The sequence below is a fragment of the Liolophura sinensis genome, chromosome 1 (genome assembly GCF_032854445.1).
Source record: "Liolophura sinensis isolate JHLJ2023 chromosome 1, CUHK_Ljap_v2, whole genome shotgun sequence".
NCBI lineage: Eukaryota > Metazoa > Mollusca > Polyplacophora > Chitonida > Chitonidae > Liolophura > Liolophura sinensis.
In genome coordinates, this window is record NC_088295.1 from 89,481,155 (window position 1) to 89,500,599 (window position 19,445).

The 19,445-nt window shown below is 40.3% G+C and overlaps 2 protein-coding genes across 2 annotated transcripts; both read right to left on the reverse strand.

The window, feature by feature from the left end:
• Nucleotides 1–2,780: 2,780 nt before the first annotated feature.
• On the reverse strand, nucleotides 2,781–11,234 carry LOC135465387 (uncharacterized). Its single transcript, XM_064742612.1, has 4 exons — nucleotides 11,220–11,234; nucleotides 10,942–11,027; nucleotides 9,675–9,801; nucleotides 2,781–3,926 (listed from the first exon to the last, which is right to left on the reverse strand). Exons 1-4 carry the CDS (start codon nucleotides 11,232–11,234, stop codon nucleotides 2,781–2,783), a joined length of 1,374 nt encoding a protein of 457 aa, XP_064598682.1.
• Nucleotides 11,235–11,505: 271 nt separating this feature from the next.
• LOC135465394 (adhesion G-protein coupled receptor D1-like) lies at nucleotides 11,506–16,179 on the reverse strand. Its single transcript, XM_064742625.1, has 7 exons — nucleotides 16,138–16,179; nucleotides 15,398–15,501; nucleotides 14,893–14,992; nucleotides 14,479–14,571; nucleotides 13,684–13,814; nucleotides 12,581–12,647; nucleotides 11,506–11,580 (listed from the first exon to the last, which is right to left on the reverse strand). Exons 1-7 carry the CDS (start codon nucleotides 16,177–16,179, stop codon nucleotides 11,506–11,508), a joined length of 612 nt encoding a protein of 203 aa, XP_064598695.1.
• Between the last annotated feature and the right edge of the window lie 3,266 nt (nucleotides 16,180–19,445).

A 19,445-nucleotide genomic window follows, 5' to 3' on the forward strand; every position in this document is an offset into this window, starting at 1 on the left:
AACATAGCCATACTTTCAATTATATCTCAATGTACATGTCAAATTTACATGTGCATGTACTTATTTGGCACTGCCATCTCTCAGTTATACAACATCACAAATATCAGCAGTTATGCTTTCTAAAGTTCATGTGGGATGCTTCATCAATGCCTGTATATGTATACCGACATTATACTGTCTTTTGTATATAAGCCTAAAATTTTACCTCAATTGCTTGATAGAAAATACACAATTTTATTTTCTGTTAAAATGTGTTAAGTGTGATGACAACACATGCAGCATTTGGAACATTCTAAACCATTAAAACGCAATTAACATGACTGCAAATTTCTTTTACCTAATTTTGCTTAAGCCATGGTACTAGGAGGTGTGTAGTTTGCTACTATTCAAGCATTTACAGCTCATGCTGGCTTCCTCTCCGGCCGTACGTGGGAAGGTCTGCCAGCAGCCTGCGGATGGTCGTGGTTTTCCCTTTGGCTCTGCCCGCTTTCCTCACACAATTATGCTGGCCGCTGTCGTATAAGTGAAATATTTTTGAGTACGGCGTAAAACACCGATCAAATAAATCAAACAAATCAAATATAAATGATGGGTAAGGTGTGCCAGGATGATCTTGGGTTTTCCCAGCTCTGCCCGGTTTCCTACTACCATAATGCTGGCCGCTGTCGCTTAAGTCAAATATTCTTGAGTACGGCGTAAAACACCAATGAAATAAATAAATAAATAAATAAATAAATAAAAATGATAGAAACTGGCAAGAGGCCACATTTCACTGTGGCTATCGGCCAGCTATCGCACTCGCAGCGCTGGTTTTTCTCTCTGTGTTGTGCGTCTTTAGATGTATTTATCATTTTAAATCTTATTTTTACTCGTATATAGAGCTTATACACTTCGATGCTGACTCTGTGTTTGACTTGTGGATAAACAATAATATTCATGTAGCTTTGTTGGACTTTTTACTGAACTATTTTAATATTTTATTCGTGTAGATGTTCTACCCAGCCAATGGTCTTACAACGTACAATCTTAAGAAAAAGGGTTCTATATGGAACTATAAAGGGTTCTAAAAGGGTTTTTTGGTGCTACAAAGAACCCTTTTGAAAAGATTCAATATAGAACCCTTTAGATATGGTTCGTGACCATGGAATCGGCGGTAAAATAAAAAAAATGGGTTCGGATACAGAACCGACTGGGCGTTTCAGAACCCTTACGTGCGCTGGAGATGAAAAGGGTTCAATACAGAACTCACGGGAGTGGCAAAGAACCTCCTTTGAACCCTTTTTGTTAAGGGTGTATACATGTACATTTATCACAACAATCTGATACATTGTCATGGAACAGTGTATAAACAACAAATATAAACAATACTATAAACTACATATTCGTCTCCGCACATCAACAGCTCAATTATGACTGTAGCGTCCACCTTAAATTCTTATAACCTGGAGAGTTGGCATTGTCTCGTCCCTCCCTTGGTCCCATGTCAGTATGCCTTAGCTACAGCTGCGTTACGTGTATGGTCGGCATGCATGCACAAGTATCCTCGTCATGCTGTTTTAGTGCATGAGGTACATGCATGTATATGCAGCACCATGTATATGTCGGAATGAGGACCGATACAAAAAAAACACCGGTGTGTTGAACAGATACCGCAACTGTTAATTAACACTCTCATGGCATGAAAAGATATGAGCATGTAGCACATCGTCAGCGCAAAGAAGACACCAAGTGTCCAAGACACCCTCATCGGACAGCTGCAGAACTGAGTAGCTCTCATTCCCATTTATGCAGTTTATACATAACGTATTCTACCAAACATTGCCTAAAACGTGTCTCAAGGAACAGTGCTTCCTGAGCCAGTGCGTCAACTGAACTTGTTGGCCTATTGCTGGGATAGTATAGCTCCGCTGGCTTAATGTCAGAAACTTATAAGACGACCCAAAAAGGTAAAACATTCATTTTCACCTCGATTTCCGCCTGTGAAAGATCAGAACTTCGAACCCTTCTACCCTCGCCTATACGGCTGGAATATTAATTCCTCTAACTCGGCACCACCCCACCCTTCCACCGTCGAACAGCTCCAAACCTCCACTGAAGCAATGTATACGTCAGAAGATCGACAAATGGTACCCTGCTCCAGTCACTCTGAAATATCTTTCATTTTTCCCCCTACATTTGACACTGCAGGATGGGGCTAATCACTCCACTAAAAATGTAATTTTCAGAAATATTCTTGAGCATGCAGTTATGCACCAATCAATTAAATAAATATATAACAAATGGTCAGTCTTATACCTCCGCTACACATAACATGTTAATTTTAATGATATATCTTTACTCACACAAAAGTATGTTGCCATAGAAAAAAATAACCACAAAGATTGGAGCTCTTCCTCGAGGTGCAACCTGTTCAACCTGTGAAGAATGCGAAGAATGCCTGACAGGCTATGGGGCAGAAATACGGATTCTAAAATTGCTAAAATATGACAAAACTGATCACATTGCAAAGTTTATTTTGTACACATGAAAACAAAGATAACCAAAGAGAAACTTTGATAGGGCGTAGAAATGCACACATGAAAGTTTCAGTAAAGATATTTTTCTGGTTAACGTTGATCTTCATACTAAATTGAAGACTCAAAAATGGCGTTTTTGATCGAGAGCGTACTTCTGGTGGATTATTTGAATAATGTGAGGGATATTGAAATTTTCCTCACTGTTGTTATATGACTGACACTAGTAAATTACATGAAATAAAAAAATATAAACACGGAACCATGTTACGAAAAATAAAACAGCTTTACTTGATCTGTTGATCTCTTAAATAAATAGTCTGGCTCTGGGTCATAACCAAACAATTTGAAGTCTGGTTCATATATATCTCTGATTTGTCTGAGGTCGTCCATCGAGACTGTGCTGAAAGCCTCCACCAGAGCCTCTCGTCTGTTCAGCAGGACCGACATATTGCCAGAGCTGCGCTGGTAGGCCTCGCGCATGAACGCCAGAACATCAGCGTGTGAGACGCTGAATAGGAGACGCCATTGACGAGGCAGCTCTATGTCTTTATTTATCATACCCCTTACCTGAAGTTTCTTTAAAAGCCTGCGAAGAGCATCAGGGAATGGCATACAGTATCTCACCGATGGGGGGAAGAAACGAAAAAAATTATCAACATTCATTTTAAGGCGAAGCATAGCGGTTTCCCTGGGCATGTCTTTAAAAGTTGTTTGAGGTAAATACCGCCTAATGATATAGTCTCCTTCGGTACTGATTGTTTCCAGCTTAGCGATTATGTCATATTCCAGTTGACAGGGGCTACACCTCTGGTATATCGGTTTCCAGTGCTGATCGGAATTTCCTCGTTTTATGTCGAATATGACGTATTTTACGAACTCTGAGAACTTCACATTTTGCCCACAGCGAAGAGACAGTGCTCCCGCGTTTGGGCGGAACTTTCGGATGATTAACTTCCCGAGTTTCCAGTAGAGCGGGTTTGGAGAGTAGAATTTATCGATGAACGCCGCTAGGAGGCGTGTATAAGGGTTCCGAACAAGAAGGATGGACTTGTAATGTTTTAGAAACCAGTAACCCACATCAAACTCTAGGTTTCGTAGATGTAGAGTGGATTTGTTGGCGCCGACGTCCGCCAGACGATCGTGATGGCTGGTTGGCTCTTCCCACAATTTATTCTCTAGCAACAGGTTTGACCAAAACGTGGAGGCGATCTTGGGCACGGGACAGTAGGCGAGGTGGTAGCGTTTGCTGATCACCAGCCTCTTCACAGATCCATCTCCTCGCCACAAGGCCGCCTTGCTGGCGCACCGCCTCAGCAGGACACGGCGTCTGTTAAGGAAGACGTGACTCAGATTCACGTCATTTCCGGTGTCCACTACTTGGAAAGTGTCAACTCTGGTTTCCACCTTGCCCTGAATTTAAGATAAAACATTAGTAGTAATTTCGGTAGCAAAACATAACAATAGCAGTTTGATAATTGGGAAATGGTCACACATAACCAGTGAAATAAAGCATCTTGTCATTTTACATCAGTTAGGGCTTTATTCTAACCATTCATGTATATAGATGCTTCAATAGTAACAAATCATGGGCCCCCTAGCACCATGTTGCTAGAGGCATACGGTATAGGCCTAAGTTCCTCGTTAGGTTTCCTAGTTTATGTTATGTGCATAAGAGATGTTACTGGAGACGTCCATCGCTTAATTTTAAACCATTTTACAAAGTAAAGTGGAGTCCATCATAATCTACACACTAGCTTGTACTGACATCATTCAAGATTAAATGTGAATAATAAATAAAATGGTAAATTGCACAAATGCTATAAGCACAGGAATTAAATGTTCATTGTTTAACAAGAATAAGTTGTGCAAAATTATATACCAACTACCTGGTGTATCTGTGTTGGAATGGGTGATCCTTCCACTCGACTCGGAGATTAATTTACATGACCCTTATAAAGTTCTATACAGTCTGAAGGAGTATAATGTAGGTGTTGACAGTGTGTAGACAGCACGTTAACTTTCTGAGCAAAGTCACAGTTTTATATTCTAGTAAGCACCATGTTCAAACTTATGAAATATCACAAATGAAGAACGAATTAAACCAATAATGAGGAAGGAAAAACTTATATGTAACTATATTTTGTCGTATATAACAATGCTGTATAACTAGGGCATTTTTATTTGGAATAAAGAGCATGTACATGTAGACTCGGCTGTGCTCTCCTCTCAAGAATATTATACTTTTTGAAAACGTTAAATGTTAAAATGTCCACTGTTAAAATGATATAACAAGGTAAGTGCTGTAATATGAGTTAAACATGTTAAACATGTTAAAAATGTTACGTTACCCAAGCTGTGGCTTTATGGTCTAACAAGATTTATAACATGCATAATGCAACATATAAAACTTTCATGTCATATATGGTAGTGTTAAATTACGACACTGTCTCATCATTCTGTAAAGTGTTAACTTTCTAAACTTCGGAAAGTGTTATGGAAGATGGAGTAATCTTGGCGGGTCAGTGATGAATATATTACCTGATGAACCGAATCTTCTGGTATGATATGCTGGACACCAACACCTGACAAAAACAACAGCAGCTAGTTAACTACGGAAGCCCATAGTGGACATATTGCTACCTCGCTACCTCGACCTTTCTAATACAGGGCAAGGCTGCGAGGTAACGATGCAGAGAAGCGAGCTAACGAGGTAGAGAGGCAACGATATGACTTGCCTCGGTACGTCGCTACGTAGCTTGACTACCTCGCTTAGCTACCTCTTCTACCTCGCTACCTCGCCCTTTGTAAAGGCCGAGGTAGCAGGCCTTGTAAAGGCCTTTGTAAAGGCCGAGATAGCAAGATAGCGAGGCAGCAAGGCAGTGAAGCAACAAGGTAGCGAAGTGAGGTAGCGAGATTGAGGTAGCAAGATGTCCTCTATCGGCCTCCATACTAAACAGATTAGAATAATAAACAAGCAAAGTGACTCCGCAGAAATTCATTTTGACCATCTCAGTATTTTGACTTAATTCATCCTCAGGAGAGCTGTGTTTGGTTTCATATCAAAGCATATTTATTAGATGAATGCTAAGGAGAACTGTTACAGGATGTTAACAGAATTAACACTTGTGCTTTTCCTGTTCTTATATAAATGAAATCCTTTAATCTGTGTCCCACCTGGCAAGTGTTTGAGGTACACACCAAAAATCACACCCATGACAACGGCGAGTGACAGCAAGAGAAACAAAAGCAACGGCTTCCTCACGAGAATAGATTTGACCTGGACCCTTACAGCTGACATCTCCACTGAAATACATGTACGATGAGAAATGTGTAGTAAAGGAAAACAGCTCTTACAACATGTTTTAGTAGTATTTTCCATTCGGTGGTACATATTAAATCTTTATGCATGAGTATACCACTGGGGGAATTTTACGGAGTACATCAAGACGTTCTACTGTAACACCGCAGTGCTTATGAACCGCCTACTCGTATATCCTTAGCTAACATACACCAACAAGTGTGACGTAATACATGTCTATGGAAAACAGAAAAACAAAAAAGAGTAGACCTTACCTAGATATGAGCCGCTTTGTTAAAAGCGAGAATGAGTTTCACAATTTCTGCATTATGTAAATCTTCGGGTAAACCTTTAGTGTTGAGTACAAACTTTAGTGACGAAAAATAAGCCAGTGTAAATCCTCAGTTTTGTGAAATCATGAAATCATGAGAGGGTATACATAATGCAGAGCCGATACAAAATCTTACTTGCTGCGCCACGTGGAACACAGGTTCAGTTCATAACATCCATGGTACTGGAGAGGGTTCGATCTGCAGAATGGTCGCTTACCTTGTACAGGAACCTCCTGCTAGTTGTCAATAGCTTCCCCGTCTCCACCGGAACACCGCCTTATCAATAGCCCGGCACAAAGAACTGGAAATAACTTCTATTGTCAGCTTCGTATCTATCGTGAGACCAAGAGACGGCATAGGTATATCTATATCCGTGGATTGCCTTCACGCAGTGCTTAAGATAGTGCTATCCTGAACGCCCCTTTAAAACATAAGATGTATAACTTGTCCATCCATGTGCCTTCTTGTGTCAGATGAACAGTTGTTTCCAGGCGTACAACTCGCGCTGGGTATACGGGGAATTCTCTGCATGGAGATGCACTTGTACTTTCAGGTTCCCTGGAATCAACTGTCAGCTGATTGGAAAAGCCTGGTTGACCACTACCGTTGTACAATGAAACATGTACCTGGCATAATTCAGTTACGATTGTTATTCGCGTTTATTAACACTGATATTACCCCATACGCAAGCATCAGGTGAATGTGGGCATATTTATCGGGTATGAACACATACTTGGGCATGCACTGAGAGCTTGTGGACATACCGCAGCATTCCCAGCATCACCACAGACAGTCAATGAGACCATGTGCTTCAACAATTAACATACATGTAGCTGATTAATCTCTGTTGCTGTTTCTTTAATAAAATATTTATAACATTATTAGTCTGGATGGGTGTAAGTACAAAATCAGAAATGACCGAGAGAAAATTTTCACAGCCACTCTGAAAACCTATATTAACCGGATAACTAGATTTTAAATAGTGTTAAGCAAAGAAAAACCTTGAAATTACAGAAAACACAAATAACATAATCAAAGGCAAGTAAATGTTTTTTGTACGTTTATTGAATTAATTTTCAACACATTTCCAGTTAGAAATTTAGAAGTTAGAAGCGTTGCCATTTTATAGACATTTAGACCTTGTAGCAGCTCACTTGAGGTTATCTGCAATATGTACGTATCGGGAACTTATAGTTACTGAGTTATTACAACGTTATTATATTGTTCATATATTTCAGATTATATATGCAACATGACCATATCACACACGTCAGATTATTCTACATCTATATCATTATATATCAAACAAACACAGATATACAAGTACAGGTAAACCATTTACTACAATACCGTTTGTAATCTCACCAATATACCAACAATAATCTGGGACCAGTGCCCGCTTACAAGAAGCCTTCTTAACGTTACGAGCTCGTGACTACTATGGCAACCGGCCATATAGGCATTACGTCGCCATGGCCGTTATATGGTTCTTAACGTTAAGTGGGCTTCGTACAAGTGGGCCCTGGACCTCACGAAGCCCTCTTACCGTTACGTGCATGTAACTAACATATCAAACAGCACTGTAAACATTACATCGCCATGAGAACTACGTACTGATAACGATAAGAAGGGTTCGTGCTAGTAAATCCTAATCCTAATCCTAACCCTGATCAGTGTACACGTGCAAGTTGCCTTACTTACAAGTTGTAACGCAACACCCACATTCACTGGACGTTGTAACGCAACACCCACATTCACTGGACGTTGTAACGCAACACCCACGTTCACTGGACGTTGTAACGCAACACCCATGTTCACTGGACGTTGTAACGCAACACCCATGTTTACTGGACGTTGTAACGCAACACCCATGTTTACTGGACGTTGTAACGCAACACACATGTTTACTGGACGTTGTAACGCAACACCCACGTTCACTGGACGTTTTAACGCAACACCCACCTTTACTGGACGTTGTAACGCAAAACCCACCTTTACTGGACGTTGTAACGCAACACCCACATTCACTGGACGTTGAAACGCAACACCCACCTTTACTGGACGTTGTAACGCAACACCCACGTTCACTTGACGTTGTAACGCAAAACCCACCTTTACTGGACGTTGTAACGCAACACCCACGTTCACTGAACGTTGTAACGCAACACCCACGTTCAATGAACGTTGTAACGCAACACCCACGTTCAGTGGCTGCCGGCGTATCCACGTGCATGTAACGTTACGTACGTTTGCGACCTATGTTTTTATACATTAAACATGTTAAAAATGCGCTTGTATTGTTCCACCAGAAAAAAATTTGTTACAATATTCGCATTTTAGGTAAAAAGTGACATTTATTTATTTATTTGATAGGTGTTTTACGCTGTACTCAAGAATATTTCACTTATGCGACGGTGGAAATAGCATTTTGAACACATGACTAAGATATACTCAAGTCTATACGTTATTCACAGCGGTATTGGGAAATAGTACTCAGTTGTGGCCCATCCCCAAGATAAGCATAGCGCCATCTGGATGTAGTTTAAGTGAAGATAACTCAGTGGGAAATGTCACTGAGTAATGGAATATATCACTTATTTATCTTCCCTTAGATAACATCCAGATGGCGCTATGCCTACCTTGGTCATAGGCCATATATGAGTATTGTCTCCTACTTGGGCTGCTTTCCCATAGACAGATATCCAGGCCGTTAACACAAGCACCTTAACACGTTTCCCATAGAAGTGCAATAGTCAAGAATGTTGTCAAGTCCCTTTGTAAATTAGCACATTTCAAACGGTGTGTGTATTGGAAAACCAATCTTTTCAAACACATTTTGGGTACAGGTAGTAACTTGTTACCGCTCACCATAAGTTCGCATCATCTCAGCTTCAAAGTAATTTGCATAGGGGACTAAGGGAAGTTAAAAATAAGTATTATATCTCTTTAAGCTAATTACATATGTTTACAAAAAGACATCGGTTTTGTAAATATCAAATGATTAACCAAATAGCAATGTAGTTGTCCATTTGCTTGCAACTGTGTCCTTGGTTGACCATCATCTCTCCGTGAGTCTTCTTCCGAGTATTTTTATCGAAATTTCTATTGTGCAATCCGGTAAATTCCTAGCCCTTCTTGGCCACGTTTTTAAGGTTCTCAATATGGACGTCAGAGGAGTTTGTTTCGACGCTTTCTTCTTTGGGCGGACTGGCAGGCTGGTCGACGGACGGGGGGCTGCAGAAAGCGGTGCTTCCAAGCAGCTCGCACCTGTCCACTTCTGATCATGTGGGCAACCAGAATCAGGAAACCCTGTTCGGTGCAAGCAATGGTTACGGTAAAAAGTGGACAAATAATTCAGAAGCGTTTTTAAAACTGTTCAATACGGTTTGTAAAAGATTTCAATTTATCGCTGTCTATTTTTATCACATTTGGCGTCCGAAAGGTCGTATTATTAAGGGCATATTATTAAACCCTCATTCATTGTAATCACCTATACCAGGCCAAACCTGTACGGCATTGCTGACTCACCTGGGCTGGGTTAATTATCGTGAAAATGTACTGGAAGAGAACTGTGCCAGGTCCGATAGGGGCCAGCCCGAAGATCCAAGTGAACCCCATCACGGGTATCAGTGAGACAATGGTACAGATTTGGTGCCTGGAGTCAACAGAAATAACAACATCTCAGTGAGACAATTTGTACAGATTTGGTGTCTGGAGTCATCAGAGATAACAACATTCAGTTAGACAATGACACAGATCTGGTGCCTGGAGTTAAGAGAGACAACAACATCTTAGTGAGACAATGATTATACTTGGTCCCAGGAGTCGAGAGACACAACAACATCTCAGTAAGACAATGATACAGATTGGTTCCTGAAGTCAAGAGACACAACAACATCTCAGTAAGACAATGATACAGATTTGGTTCCTGGAGTCAAGAGACACAACAACATCTCAGTGAGACAATGATACGGATTTGGTGACTGCAGTCAAGAGAGATAACAACATATCAGTGACACAATGGCACAGATCTGGTGCCTGGAATTACCAGGGATAACAACACAACAGTGAGACAATAGTGCAGATCTGGTGCTTGGGGCCAAGAGAGATAACAACATATCAGTGAAGCAATGGTACAGAACTGGTGTCTGGAGTCAAGAGAGACAACAACATCTCAGTGAGACAATGCTACAGATCTGATGTCTCGAGTCAACAGAGATAACAACATATCAGTGAGACCATGGTGCAGATCTGGTGCCTGGAGTCAAGAGACACAACAACATATCAGTGAGACAATGGTGCAGATCTGGTGCCTGGAGTCAACAGAGATAACAACAACTTAGTGAGACAATGGTGCAGATCTTGTGCCTGGAGTCAAGAGAGATAGCAACATATCAGTGAGACAATGGTGCAGATCTGGTGCCTGGAGTCAACAGAGATAACATGTCAGCGAGACCATGTTACATATATGGGCCCAGTTTCATAAAGCGGGGTACAGCCCTTCCTTTATCGTACATTTGTCGCACGACATCTCTGAGAAACTGGGAGTTATGAAGTTTGGAGAAATAACAACGTATCAAGACAGTGTTAAAGAGATAGGTGCTCCAAATTTAAAGAGAAAACATTATATCTGTTCGGCAATGATACAGATTTGGGAAATCTGGAAATCTTGATATCTTTGATTGTGTTAAGGTGACGTTTAACACATGTATTAATGAAATACGCTAACGACATGTCAAACACTGGGCTTTAGTGTTGCTATAGTCTTGTTGATGTAATTCTTGTTCCGGTGTACCTGAGAATCTGACAGCACGGTACGGCACGGTTCCGATCATGACGCCAACTGGCCCTCAGAACCATCACGAAGATCGTGAAATTCACCTACAACGACAGAGTAGTTACGTTAGGATCTCATACGGAAAATGCAAGCGATATCAGAATAAGGAATAAAAGTACAATAAAACATAGTGTTATATATAGCAATAAATCTGTATTACACAGTAGGCCTTAGACAACAGCTATAAGCTGTTATCACATGCCAAGTCTCGTGCTTGTGTTCCCGGCTTAACTTACCTGACCTATCTTCATGCTGGGAAATTAGTTTGATCTTCTTAAGCTAATTACACCACCCAGTTAGACCTATATTAATTACCAGAAATATTTGATTAATCGGATTACTGCTGCTGGCATATTGTTTCTCGTATAATGCGATATTACAAGAATATATAGGCCCTGCACAGATAGACAAAAGTAGAAGTTCATACTTTTAGGCGTGCAGGAAAAGTTTAAATAGTGTACTAAATCTCAACTCTAGAACCCGTATTGTGCTGATGTTATGTTGCTTTCGTTTCATGTTTGCTTACGGGGTAAATCCAGATTCATTCTTATCTCTGCCGTGGATGATCTTCACAGCAGCAGGTTGACGACAGTAACACTATACACATAACCAATACTCATAACTCCTTCATCCACATGTAAACTGAAGCATGTTACTGCAACTATATACAGACAGAGGCTCTAGAATAGGGTATGTACCAGGCGGGTAAATATATGTACACTATTCTACAATATTAGTCTTATGTCAGTGAACTGTTTATGCACTGGGCGCAATCTGCAAATCATCAGTAAACTAATGTGAGCAATAAAAGCAATTAGCAGCCATCCTGATAATCCCAGATTAATGCGTCGTGATCGATGAGATGAGCTGACAGATAGGTCTCTTGATGACTCATATATTAAAACAGCCAAGCAAGTGATGATACGCATTGCAGTTCATTGCTGATGAGTTTTCCTTTTTATGTGTGTGTAACCCTGACTCTTGGAACCCTAGGCGAGTTTTTCACATATTTAAAGCGTTTACGCATTGTTGATTTCCTGTTCCGATATTGGGGAGTACCGAATGTAAATAGTAAGCTGGCGATTAGAAACTCTGAATAAAAATGAAACAAGGATAAAATGTTGACGACTTTTACGGATCTTCAAAGATCTATCAGCATATTTCTGATTGCGTGTTATTAGAGGGCCACCTCTGTAGTATTTATGGTAGTTGTATTATAAGAGCAAGAACGTAGAAGTCGAACCAGGAGCAGCGACCAGTTTCACAAAGCGGCATACTTTTTTGTTTATTGTTCATTTGTCGTACGATATTTTGTAGGTTACTGTTACAGTACCACTGTGTTATAGGTGCAATTATCGTACATGTGCGACATCTTTGTGAAACTGGGCCCAGGTGTGCATGTACAACGGCTTATCGTCTCTCGGGTAGATCGAAGTGATGTTTGAGCTATATAAAACATCTCGAGGAAACATACCAAAATGGAAATGTTTTTCAAAGCTTACAGGATCGTATTTTGCTGTCCACCTGTACTGTCTTTGACAAGCGCCCTATCGAATCAGAGAATACAGACTATGATGCTCGCGACAACTGAACTTACCGCCATGATGAAGAGGACGGGTGCCACAAAGGCCCAGTGAGACCCATTAATGTGGGACAGCCAGCATCTGAGGTGAAAAAATTATACAATCAGACGTACAGTACCATAACAGTATCGGGTAAACGGGAGATACAAACACACAAAGTACAGTATATACGTGAAGAGACGGAGATACAATCAGACATAGTACCGTACAATATGTGTGGGGAGGGAGAGATAAAAACACACGTAGAACAGTATATGTGTGGAGAGAGAGGGTACAATCCGACATAGTATAGTGTATGTGTGGAGAGAGGGGGTACACTCAGAGATAATACCATACAATATGTGTGCAGAGAGGGGGATAAAAACACACACAGTACAGTATTTGTTTGGAGAGAGGGGATACATTTAGACACAGTACAGTATATGTGTGGAGAGAGAGGGAATACAATCAGACATAGTACACTATATGTGTGGAGAGAGGGGATAAAAACACACGTAGAACAGTATATGTGTGGAGAGAGAGGGTACAATCCGACATAGTATAGTGTATGTGTGGAGAGAGGGGGAACACTCAGAGATAATACCATACAATATGTGTGCAGAGAGGGGGATAAAAACACACACAGTACAGTATTTGTTTGGAGAGAGGGGGGATACAATCAGACATAGTACACTATATGTGTGGAGAGAGGGGATAAAAACAAACATAGTGCAGTATATGTGTGGAGAGAGGGTGATACAATCAGATATAGTACAGTATATGTAGGGAGAGAGATGGATACAATCAGACACAGTACAGTATATGTGGGGAGAGAGGGAATAAAAACAGACATAGTACAGTGTATGTGTGGAGAGAGAGGGTAAAACAGACGCAGTACAGTATATGTGTGGAGAGAGGTCCACACTGCCAATGATGCTGACACTTAAATCGTTCACACTGCCAATGATGCTGACACCTAAACCGTCTACACTGTTAACGATGCTGACACTTAAATCGTCCACTCTGTTTGGAACCCAGGACATTGTCAAGACATCTTAGTAACTGCTCTCCCTGTACTTACTCTGACAGTGAGGTTATCACATGCACGTTATCTGCCTGTTGCAGTCTGGGTACTCACATGTGTTCCATACCGTAACCCTTGGGGTTGACAAGGGCGCATATGAGCACGATGAGGAGAGGCAGAAGCCAGCCGGTCAATACGTACATATAGCGCCTTTGCCAGTTCGGGCTTCGGTTCCCTAATCTCATCTGACGAGGAGACCAAACAATCACTGTTAGTGTCACTTATACCATATACATGCATAAAAGCAAAAGAGGAAAGAAAATAAATGAACTGAATTTACTGATGCCACTTTGTTTGACACACTTTGATCCAGAGCGCTGGCTCAGACGTACAAAGCGCTCGATCTCTGCCTCTGTCAGACCATTGCCTATTAGGTCGACTGTTCGATTTCAGCTTTCGCTACACTGCCGGTGACTTTAAATCAGGAGTTTTGTATGATAAAATGTGCCTGGCTAAAGTTGTGGTTTCTTTGATTAGAGTTTTACGCCATACTTTCACTTAAACGACGGCAGCCAGTACTATCGTGGGAGAAAACTGGACGTCAATGCCCATCTACAGGCTGCTGGCAGACCTTTCTACGTACAAACGGAGATGAAGCCAACATGAGCTGGACTAGAAAACCACAGTGGTCACAGTGGTGAGAGCTTTCTGGGTCATCGTGCTGCGTACTGCAACTAAGACAAGTGAAATAAATATTTATAACTCAATGAGAAGCCTGTACCTGGACATGTTACCAGACAGTGCTTACAAGAACCTCGGACTGCTCTGAGGTTAATCACGTCTTGTTTAACGATCTGGGTACAATACACTTATATTATTATTTTGAAATGCAGCGCCTCAACAGCTTACCTTCAGAAATAAATGAACACCATACACTAACATCCAGAAATGGAAGCACAGGAAGAAGTAATGCAGAACCCCGGCTGCCATCCTGCACATCGTCTGCAAAACAGTACCATGTGAATTTAGAGACAGCCATTTTGCCATGAAAGTCTTACATGTACATGTATGTTTATACATATATCCGGGCCATGAAAGCAAACACATTTAACAACAACGATATGGCCATTGTCCAATCAGTCCACTAAAAGGAAGAAGTATGGATGGACAAACTGATTTAACTCTGACAAAAGGCAATTAAGTTCGTTTAAAATTAAATATTTGGAATTATTTTTGAAAATCTTGGTTTATATTTTAGAAACTTTCTTTAGCAGTTTTGGTCACAGATATTCTCCGAACTTTGTATTATATACATGCACGTACATTATCCGGGTAGGAGTTCTCTATTCCCAGGTAACAGGTCTGCGAGCAGAGAAGCGACACGGCGATGTTCGCCACAATAAACATGCTGTCACTGCGCAACCTACAAGCAATAAATCAATGAGGACCGTGCACTAGAAAAACCTGTAACTTGGATAGTGCACTCAAACCTTTAAACAGGACTAAGCAATATGTACTTTTAGTCAGGATCACACACATGTATAATGAATTTATGTGAAAGATCATGACTTTTCACTTTTAAAACGTTTTATACTGGCTTTGGACCCAACTGGTAAATCTTTACTGTTTCAGTTTAGAAAAGAAAAACACTGATAATATAATAATAATTAATTATACAGGAAAATGCTAGCAAACATAATGAGAAATGCCGTTGAATTTCAGGAAAAGCTGCAGTGATGTTCTTTATAACACAGAGTCCTTTTGTCTTGTCACAGCCCGTAAGAGTTGTTTCAGTGTAGAGATGTAACAGTAAAACTGGTTGACTCACGGTAAGAAACAGACGAGGAATATGGTGAGCATGACGCCCATGACGGACAGGCCACAGCCCACCATGGTGATCCTCATTAGGGCGTCTTCAACGCTGGCGTCCAGCTGTAAACAGAAACGCACAAAAGACAATGTATATCTAACGAGTGAAGAATGGCAACGTATTGAGAAGATAAGATGCAACTAGGAGTCACCCGGGTATTACGCACTGTGGATGACGACTGGGTCTTACACTGATGCTGGTAAATCGTTTAGACAATGTAATAGACAACTGGATCTTGCATTGATAGGTCTAAATTGTTTGTATAATTTAACTGAAAACTGGGTGTTATCCTGACATTATCATCAAATAATGGATGGTGGATGGTAATCTGACAACTGGGTCTGGTCTGATCAAGACATTGTCGCATTATATGGATGATATAACAGAAAATCGGGCCTACTCCTAAAGTTAGGATTCATTATACAGCAGAAAACTGGGTCTTATACTGGCATTATCATCAGATCGTATGGATGGTAATCTGACAAGTGGTCTGGCCTGATCAAGATCATGTCACACTATAGGGATGATCTAACAGAAAATCGAGTCTCTTTCTAATGTAGGACTCATCATACAACAGAAAAATGGGTCTTATTCTAATATTATCAACTTGAGAACAATAACAGAACAAACAACAGATTACTAGGGCATACTGTCAAGCTCTGCTAGCGTGGATGGGAGAACAAATGATTGTAACCTACCGTGACATTTCCCATGTGCATGAGAAACCCATAGTACGGCATGGTGAATTGTGTACGCTTGTCACCGGAACTGGTTAGCTGAAAGCAAACACGCTAATGTTTTAGTGTGGTTTATAATAGGTAGGTACATGTAGGTTTTTTTCCTGAAAAGGGATGTCAAAGGAGAGAAGTGCACGATTGTGTGCTTAGAATAATGCATTTCTTTTTCGATCCCTAATGTGCTGAGATTGTTCCAGTTAAGCATACACAGAAGTCCAACTTACCTGTGACAGAGATGCTCTCGTAGTGATACCGTTACGACCTGAAGTGTGCTCTCATAGCCTGGGTTGTTTTGTAACGGTGATGCCCAAAGGGTCATGATCATTCCGCTAAATAGGGTGAGTAGGTGACACACGATTGGTTCATAAGCACGCATTGATTTGGGGATTAAGTTGGCTTTCTCATCTGCCCAAATCCTGGCTTGTCACATCACTGGAACTTGAACGTGTCTCTCGTCATTCCAATCACAATAACTACACAATCAATCCCCAATGAGACCATGTCACGTATATATCATGTGCGTATTCAGTCGTCAGGATATTGACATCAGTACACCTGATGTTTGCAGGAATGCCCATTCTATCCAGATACAGCCCATAAAAACACGATGTTAAATATTTCTTCATGGCTATAATATTGAATCATATGACTTAGCTGATATTTAAAAGTTGGCTGTTTATACATCTTTCACAAAGCGGCGAACGGCATTTAAAGTATTGTACATTTGTCGTACGATATTTTGTACGTCACTAGTACCGTACTAGTGTGTTATATGCGCTATATCGCACAAGTACGACATCTTTGTGAAAGTTGCCCCAGTGCCCAGTCTCACAAAGATGTGGTACAGGTGCAATAATCCCACATATAGGACAATGTTAAGAATTGCCCCTTTCTGATACCAATCTGTTATCCAACATCTTTTCCTCCAGCAAATATAAGATCATTCTTCGCCTACTACATTGTCTTCCATACATGAAGTTATTTTGATTAGATGGAATTTTTTAACATGTGGCACATGTGGCATATTTTCTTTTGGAATGTTATCGAATATAACTTATGATGTTTCGAGGATACAAAATATTGAAAACACATCTGTGTTCTTTGAATGAGAGAGCATTTAGGGATCAAATGTTTAACACGAGCTGTAAAATATAGTTGCTTTATTTGCAATATTTTAGTATTGGGATACTTCGCTTTATACAGAAATGGGGGGTTGAGGGGGGTGGGAGTGTGCCTATACTAAAATGTTGTTTAAGTGGCAGTTTTACATTACAAATGGTTTAGCCGAATGCCTACACTAAAATGTAACGTACTGGTGGCATTTATACAGTTCTTCAGCGGTAGTGTATATAGAGGTGATGTAATTAAATGTCTACACTAAAATGTAGCGTACTAGTGGTATTTATACAGTACTACAGAGGTAGTGTATATAAAGGTGATGTAATAAGATATCCTACACTACATCTTCCCGTAGTGTAGAGACGCCGTTTTAGCAAGTACTTAAGCTATAATGTATAGTTTAGGCGGAACTTCTACACTTCGTCGACATTAACCCTGCGCTATCCTTAAAGTGTGAAAATGGAACAGAACGAAAACTGGTTTCAGAAAATCAGATGAAAGAGCGAGAACACTTATTTGCAAATACGTTTTTCAATTTTTTGAGGAAAAAGGGGTATTTTTGCTTTGGTGGGTATTTCTGACCACCTCTTAGTACGTAGAACCTTATATTGTGCAGAATAGTGTTCCAAATTATTTAAATGTAAATTTGTTGTTTGTATTCAAACACATGCATTTAATCTGAATTGTGATAATATTTATGAATATATTAAAATTTCAATTTTACTGACAATGTACTGAAGACCACATTTACAATTCACGTTTTGTGTTCTTCATGTGAACTTTATGTAATTTCCATGTTTTTCTTCATCTATTTTGTACTTCATATCACATAGATCTTTATGCGAAAGAAATAAAGGCAATAACGTTGCAGTTAACACAAACATAACCGACGTACCTATTCGGACACCATCCGAACTCCGCAATCCGCCAATTTTGAATCACATCTCTAGAACACCTTGTACGCTTTTGAACAACAGATGTCAGATCTGTATTTCTGACTGTTAAACTGTGAAGAATGGAACAGGCTTCAGATCTACCACGCACACCAATTCATAATGCAGTCACAACTCACTGTATGGCAAACACCATTGCATGATGCACTCATTCGTCTAATGATGATTTAGTTTTAATTCATGTTTAATCATAACATAAGATTTAACATAAGATTTTGAGGAACTCTTTGTGCTCAAAGAAAAACGAATCCGGTTGATATTTTCAATCATGTTTTATCATAAAATATCAAATATAGAAAGACACATGTAGGTATTCTCCGAATCCGCAACAATCAGATTGTATTAACACATATGCACATAATCATCATGCACTGGCGACTTCCGGTGTATACATGTACGTGAGAAATAATGTCCATCGACTGCCCAATATCGAGAAGTAATATAATTGACATTTGATGCTGTGTTTGTTGCTGTGTGCTCTGGATGATAAATATTAGCCCAGAGATAGGTTAGCCATGTTCCCAGCTAAGCTTCTACATTAACAGCTCTTATTTGTCACAACGGCCCCGATGGCAAAGTTGGTAGAGCGTCCGCTTCGAGGGCGGTAGATCCAGGGTTAATCCTGGGTCGGACCACACCTAAGACCTTAAAAGAGGAAGTTGTAACTTCCTCGCTTGGCGTCCAGCATGAAGCGGATAGTGTAATGACTGGTTGACCCGTATCAGTATAATGGCTCGGGCGGTGCGGCTTACTTCCCTTCGGCAAGTCATCTCAGTGAAGCAGCACTAAATAAAAGTGGAACGAAGGAACTGGGGTGCCTCGAGTAAACCGCTCACCTTTGGTAATTTACTGGTTATCTTTGTCACACATAAGACGTTAGAATTAATAGAAAACTACACAAATTGAGCATAAATGTTAGCAATTAAATGAATGCACTTGTCTGGGTGATGCCAGAATGTATTCTTCTATTGCATCCGGTCATTTTGTTAAATATGGCACAACTATTCTTATAATTACACATAAAACTTCTATTAGACTAACATGATATTATGTTAATTATGACACAGTATTATGTTATAACAACGGAATAAATACTTTCTGTTCAAATTAACAAATTTATGTTTTTGAGCGCGAACAAATGAATGAGTAAGGCCAGTATGGCCATATTGCAGCCGTCATTGTGCGGCTCGAGTAGAA

Bases quoted from the DNA above. Each gene is read 5' to 3' on its own strand.
- LOC135465387 (XM_064742612.1), bottom strand. The intron at 9,802-10,941 runs GTACACCGGAAC...TGTTGACTCCAG, and splicing joins CCGTGCTGTCAGATTCTCAG to GCACCAAATCTGTACCATTG. The intron at 3,927-9,674 runs GTGAGTCAGCAA...TCTTAAATTCAG, and splicing joins CGATAATTAACCCAGCCCAG to GGCAAGGTGGAAACCAGAGT.
- LOC135465394 (XM_064742625.1), bottom strand. From the start codon at position 16,179: ATGCCGTACTATGGGTTTCTCATGCACATGGGAAATGTCACG. The intron at 14,993-15,397 runs GTGAGTCAACCA...TATTGCTTGTAG, and splicing joins TTCCTCGTCTGTTTCTTACC to GTTGCGCAGTGACAGCATGT. The intron at 13,815-14,478 runs GTAAGCTGTTGA...TCTCCTCGTCAG, and splicing joins GTGTTCATTTATTTCTGAAG to ATGAGATTAGGGAACCGAAG.